At 45.6% G+C, this 6809-nt stretch overlaps 1 protein-coding gene across 1 annotated transcript; it reads right to left on the bottom strand.

Moving 5' to 3' along the window:
• Window positions 1-3683: 3683 nt before the first annotated feature.
• LOC124030681 (RWD domain-containing protein 2B-like) lies at window positions 3684-5600 on the bottom strand (the record flags this gene model as incomplete). Its single annotated transcript, XM_046341909.1, has 2 exons — window positions 3684-4779; window positions 5429-5600. Coding segments are annotated over 2 exons (425 nt in total), but the record flags the coding sequence as incomplete, so codon positions are not given.
• Between the last annotated feature and the right edge of the window lie 1209 nt (window positions 5601-6809).

Consider the following 6809-nt stretch of genomic DNA (forward strand, 5'->3'; position numbering starts at 1 on the left):
AGGACCTTGTACGTTGCATTGATCTGATCTGTAATAGACTGTGGCAGTACAGAGTCTGGTTCAGCAGCCTGGAATTCATTGGACAGGCTAGAGGTCATATAGGATGAATGGATTAGGAGCCAACAACAGGCAATAAATTATTGGGTCAACCTACAGGGACACGGGGTTTCTCATCCTTCGTAAACGGATTTTACAGGCATGCTGGGAACATGAGCGAGGACAGAACACTTTGGGTGGCTGGGTAATACCCAGACGAGGGAGACAGGACTGTATGGAAAGGAGTTTAGTCCAACGGTAGGTATTCCTGTAAATCCACCATGGCTCCTCCCACCTCCAGTCGTTGATCCATCTGGAGAGACTAGGGACAGATAGGGAGGGTGTAGATCCATCTGGAGAGACTAGGGACAGATAGGGAGGGTGTTGATCCATCTGGAGAGACTAGGGACAGATAGGGCGGGTGTTGATCCATCTGGAGAGACTAGGGTCAGATAGGGAGGGTATTGATCCATCTGGGGAGACTAGGGACAGATAGGGAGGGTTAGATTACTTGTTGGTTATCACTGCATTGTCGGAACTAGAAGCACAAGCATTTCGCTACACTCGCATTAACATCTGCTAACCATGTGTATGTGACAAATAACATTGGATTTGATTTGAAGGTGTTGATCCATTTGGAGAGACTACAGGAAGATAGGGAGGGTGTTGATCCATCTGATTGGAGAGACTACAGGAAGATAGGGAGGGTGTTGATCCATTTGGAGAGACTACAGGAAGATAGGGAGGGTGTTGATCCATCTGATTGGAGAGACTACAGGAAGATAGGGAGGGTGTTGATCCATCTGGAGAGACTACAGGAAGATAGGGAGGGTGTTGATTCATCTGATTGGAGAGACTACAGGAAGATAGGGAGGGTGTTGATCCATCTGATTGGAGAGACTACAGGAAGATAGGGTGGGTGTTGATCCATCTGGAGAGACTACAGGAAGATAGGATGGGTGTTGATCCATCTGGAGAGACTACAGGAAGATAGGGAGGGTGTTGATCCATCTGGAGAGACTACAGGAAGATAGGGTGGGTGTTGATCCATGTGGGGGCGGAGGGGAACCAGGCAGCTGATGTACTGGCTAAACAAGCACTTAGTAGTGAGCAGAGGCTAAAAGTCTGATATGGACATGATGCTAGCTTGTGACGGTGCAGAGATGGCAGGAGCAGTGGAATAGAGATACAAAGAGCAGGCATATATTTCAAGTACAGAGGAAAGTCAGGGAGGATGGCAGGAAGGGACAGAAGAGGGGAGGCTATTTGTTTTACAAGATTAAGGGTGGGACACAGTCGGTTGAATACATCTTTAAATGTGCTAGGAAAGTGTGATTATTGCCTGGAAACAGAGATGGTGGCGCATGTATTGATACAGTGTGGTCAGTATGAGAAGGAAAGAGAGAGAGACTGAGATCCAGCATGAAGGGGGACCAGGAAATCAGTTAAAAGAGTATAACGGGAACGTCGCCATTAGAAACACTCGCCCACACTCCAGTACACTAGGTGGCGGTAATGCGACATCATGTTGGATGCCAGCTGCCAACAAACCCTACAGGAAGAAGAATTTACACGAACAAGTACATTCTCTCTCTTTTCCTAGATGTGAGATAATTAACTTGTTTTCTGTAATATCGTATAGCTTTTGAAATCGTGACAGTACATACTTTCGAGGATAATAGGCAGGTTTTCTCGACTCATTACCATTGACTTTGATGAAAAGGATTGCGTTACTGATCTTAGCAAAGGTGTGACGCACCATGACAACGCGAACGCCATTGATCAGTCTGCTGAATGGGGCGTTACAATTTCCTCCATTTATTGTCCAATGAGATTCCTATCTCCTCCATTCTATAATATCTCTGCAACAGCTGTCGTTATAAGTAAGAAATGACACGTCCATAGGGAGACCTATTGCTCTGTTACAGAAAGTAAGAACCACAAGATGCAGGCTGGCCAGAAGCCTCTAATTATAGCTCACTCGCTAAACAGACATGTTGTGCCAATAGAAAAGAGGCTGGGATAGCTTGCACCAGCTTTATAGCGGTTATGCTATGTGGAACCACTAGTTTTAATTCTTCATCTGTAAAGCCTTGTCGTAGCTTTCAAATTCTGTGAATATAATTTAGCTAGCTCCTAATTTTAACACATTTGATCCATATTTAGCACAATGGAAAGCATGCTTCCAGACCGGAACCCAGTAAAACGTGAAAGCACGTGTAAGAACGACAACGCCACCCGGTTGGTCCACCAGACCTCGTGTTATTCTCGGATGCTTGTTTGCAGCTACAAAACCTTTGGCAGAGGCTCGTCGCTGAATTAGTGCCAAAACTCCGAGCGCAAAATGTAGTTTTGAATCACAAAAGATTCACCAGTTGCAAGTTTAGTAAAAGAGTTGTATTCATTTTCAAATGTAGTTGCATGCTTGCAATTCCCGTTGAATTTATTCACATATCAATTGACATGTTTACAAGTGTTTTATTTATTCACACACACGTTATGCACTTGCAAGTGTTGCATTTATCCTCAAACATCGTTTGTATCTACAAAATCATTATACAGGTGCAACTCGTACTGTATTTGACACGATGAACTGTGCTAAAGCCAAGACATTGGCTCAGGAAGCTAACACGTTTTCAGTTCTCAGGCAAGATTTACTAATCTCCCGGTACAAACCATTCATAGCCATTAGCACAGTAATTCCCTATCCGAGCACCACTGAGTTTTTTTAAACTCAGTAATTTACCACCCCTATTCTTATTTATAGTTGGATATATTTTACATGTTTGTTTGCTTGTAGAATGTATTGAATGCATAAATCAAGAAGTTTGATCAGACTTGTGACGAATCTGTAAAACCATTCTCACTTTGTGTTTCAGTGTGTTCCATTTGACTGCTACTGTGGTTCAAACTACCATCCCACCTTTCAGGTGATCCTGGACAAAGGCTTTGGAGCTGAGGCTTCTGAAAATAGGGGCTGATGGAGACGAGGTGTGGAAACCAGGCGTACACATCTGAGCAATGGTGGTTGTCTTTTCCCCCCTACCTGGTGGTTGGGGATTCCCCCCTACCTGGTGGTTGGGGATTCCCCCCTACCTGGTGGTTGTCTTTCCCCCCCCTACCTGGTGGTTAGGGATTCCCCCCTACCTAGTGGTTAGGGATTCCCCCCTACCTGGTGGTTAGGGATTCCCCCACCTGGTGGTTAGGGATCCCCCTTTCCCCACCTGGTGTCACAGTTCTGAATCTGTTTTTAGAGAGGAAGGATAAACTCCAGTAGGGGTTAGACTTCAAGGCCTGTATTTGAGAAGGGGTTCAGTAAACCCCCCAGCTACCCACCACTCACTTTACTGTGTGGATTAGCTGTGGGCTCATCTCTGTGTGGATTAGCTGTGGGCTCATCTCTGTGTGGATTAGCTGTGGGCTCATCTCTGTGTGGATTAGCTGTGGGCTCATCTCTGTGTGGATTAGCTGTGGGCTCATCTCTGTGTGGATTAGCTGTGGGCTCATCTCTGTCTGGATTAGCTGTGGGCTCATCTCTGTCTGGATTAGCTGTGGGCTCATCTCTGTCTGGATTAGCTGTGGGCTCATCTCTGTGGATTAGCTGTGGGCTCATCTCTGTGTGGATTAGCTGCACCTCTACTTAATTTCTGTTGTCCCTGACTCCTGTGGTGCCATATGGTTGGTGAGCGTCAGGCTAAGAACAGTAAGAGGGATTCTACAGAGAAGCAACTGTGTTGTGTACGTAAGGACTTTGTGGATCATGTGTCTGTATTCTGTAGTTGGAACTCAACCTGTAGATTATTTTGGTATGAAGCAGATTTCTTTAAAATTCAAAAATAACCCCCATAGACAATGTCTGTCTTGCATACTACTTACTGAAACAACATACTGTGCTAATCGTACTGTTTAGTAATGTATGCAGTAAACAAATAAAAGCATACTAGGCTCCTACTGAGAATGCATCATCTAATGTACAAATCCTTTGATTCCTGCCATTGGTTCATGTGGGTACTTGATTCCTGCTATTGGTTCATGTGGGTACTTGATTCCTGCTATTGGTTCGTGTGGGTACTTGATTCCTGCTATTGGTTCGTGTGGGTACTTGATTCCTGCCATTGGTTCATGTGGGTACTTGATTCCTGCTATTGGTTCATGTGGGTACTTGTGATTCCTGCCATTGGTTCATGTGGGTACTTGTGATTCCTGCCATTGGTTCGTGTGGGTACTTGATTCCTGCCATTGGTTCGTGTGGGTACTTGATTCCTGCTATTGGTTCGTGTGGGTACTTGTGATTCCTGCCATTGGTTCGTGTGGGTATTTGATTCCTGCCATTGGTTCGTGTGGGTACTTGATTCCTGCTATTGGTTCGTGTGGGTACTTGATTCCTGCTATTGGTTCGTGTGGGTACTTGATTCCTGCCATTGGTTCATGTGGATACAGCGTACATTTGGGTACAACCAACAGTTATGGGACCTATCCTATCAGCTATACTACCTTCCTTCAATTCCAAAGTAAAGCTGAAAGACGTCTCCACATCCTCTCTCGTTGAGGTACTGATAGAGCTGGCCCAGGTTCATATGGTTTCCTCTGTTCCCGTGTGGATCAAACACAGCCTCCTCGAACCCTGTGAACCTACGGAGGGAATCCGTGTGGTCTGCCACGCTGGCCTCAGCCCTCCGACTGTCCACGGCAACATCCTCTCTGTGACGAATAATGATTTTCTTCCAGGTTAGAACCTTCACCCTAGAAACAGACAGAGGAGAGTGTTCTAGAAGCTTTAGAATACGCCAGCATACATGGTGACATGCTATATTACAGTCTGATGCTAATGCTATTCCTATTGAGAATAGTACATTTGTATAAAAAAAAATAAACTATAAAATAAAGGTTGAATGGATGGAGAGTCGTCCCCCCTCCAAAAAATAAAATAAATGTTGAATGGATGGAGAGTCCCCCCTCCCCCTCCAAAAAAAACTATATAAATGCTGAACGGATGGAGAGTCCCCCTCCCCTCCAAAAAAACTATATAAATGTTGTGGTCCTTCTGTAGCTCAGTTGGTAGAGCATGGCGCTTGTAACGCCAGGGTAGTGGGTTCGATCCCGGGACCACCCCATACGTAGAATGTATGCACACATGACTAAGTCGCTTTGGATAAAAGCGTCTGCTAAATGGCATATATATATATGTTGAATGGATGGAGAGTCCCCCTCCCCCTCCAAAAAAACTATATAAATGTTGAATGGATGGAGTCCCCCCTCCTCAAAAAAACTATATAAATGTTGAATGGATGGAGAGTCCCCCCTCCAAAAAAAACTATATAAATGTTGAATGGATGGAGAGTCCCCCCTCCCCCCTCCAAAAAAACAACACATTACACATGTATAACCCTACCTGGCCCAGAAGTCTTCGCAGGCCGACTGAGGGCCTTCCACACAGATGATCCCAGGCTTGCCAGGCATACTGAACCCTGACAGATCCAGCTCCTTGGACCACTCCAGAATGTTCTTCCTCTTCCTCTTATTATAGATGTGGTGGCTGTAGATCCACAGGCGACTGAACTGCTCTATAATAATAATTATAATACATTACAATAATATATACGGTTGGGTTCTGAAAATATGAAATATACTTATTTTATGTCACTGGGCGGCAGGGTAGCCTAGTGGTTAGAGCGTTGGACTAGTAACCGGAAGGTTGCAAGTTCAAATCCCCGAGCTGACAAGGTACAAATCTGTCGTTCTGCCCCTGAACAGGCAGTTAACCCACTGTTCCCAGGCCGTCATTGTAAATAAGAATTTGTTCTTTACTGACTTGCCTGGTTAAATAAAGGTAAAATATTAAAAACTGGGGGGGAGAGGGGACGTGTACATTATGTTATTGTTAGCCACCATTATGGGAGGAAAAGGGACACCGTCTGGTACGAGTCAACATGACAGCGGTGAGTTGGGGAGGAGTGAGCACTTTGGGGTAGAGGTCAGGTCTGATGAAGTGAGGAAGAACAGATATCACTATGGTAACAGACACGCTGATCAGATGTGGAGGAGGAGACTCCGCCTAGGAGGGGTTAAATATCAGTGCTTGTACAGATGTGTAGGAGACTCAGCCTAGGAGGAGGGGTTAAATATCAGTGCTTGTACAGATGTGTAGGAGGAGACTCAGCCTAGGAGGAGGGGTTAAATATCAGTGCTTGTACAGATGTGTAGGAGGAGACTCAGCCTAGGAGGAGGGGTTAAATATCAGTGCTTGTACAGATGTGTAGGAGGAGACTCAGCCTAGGAGGAGGGGTTAAATATCAGTGCTTGTACAGATGTGTAGGAGGAGACTCAGCCTAGGAGGAGGGGTTAAATATCAGTGCTTGTACAGATGTGGAGGAGGAGACTCAGCCTAGGAGGAGGGGTTAAATATCAGTGCTTGTACAGATGTGGAGGAGGAGACTCAGCCTAGGAGGAGGTTAAATATCAGTGATTGTACAGATGTGGAGGAGGAGACTCCGCCTAGGAGGAGGGGTTAAATATCAGTGCTTGTACAGATGTGTAGGAGGAGACTCAGCCTAGGAGGAGGGGTTAAATATCAGTGCTTGTACAGATGTGGAGGAGGAGACTCAGCCTAGGAGGGGTTAAATATCAGTGCTTGTACAGATGTGGAGTAGGAGACTCCGCCTAGGAGGAGGGGTTAAATATCAGTGCTTGTACAGATGTGGAGGAGGAGACTCAGCCTAGGAGGGGTTAAATATCAGGGATTGTACAGATGTGGAGGAGGAGACTCCGCCTAG

Source organism: Oncorhynchus gorbuscha, unplaced genomic scaffold (assembly GCF_021184085.1).
Source record: "Oncorhynchus gorbuscha isolate QuinsamMale2020 ecotype Even-year unplaced genomic scaffold, OgorEven_v1.0 Un_scaffold_13766, whole genome shotgun sequence".
NCBI classification, from domain to species: domain Eukaryota; kingdom Metazoa; phylum Chordata; class Actinopteri; order Salmoniformes; family Salmonidae; genus Oncorhynchus; species Oncorhynchus gorbuscha.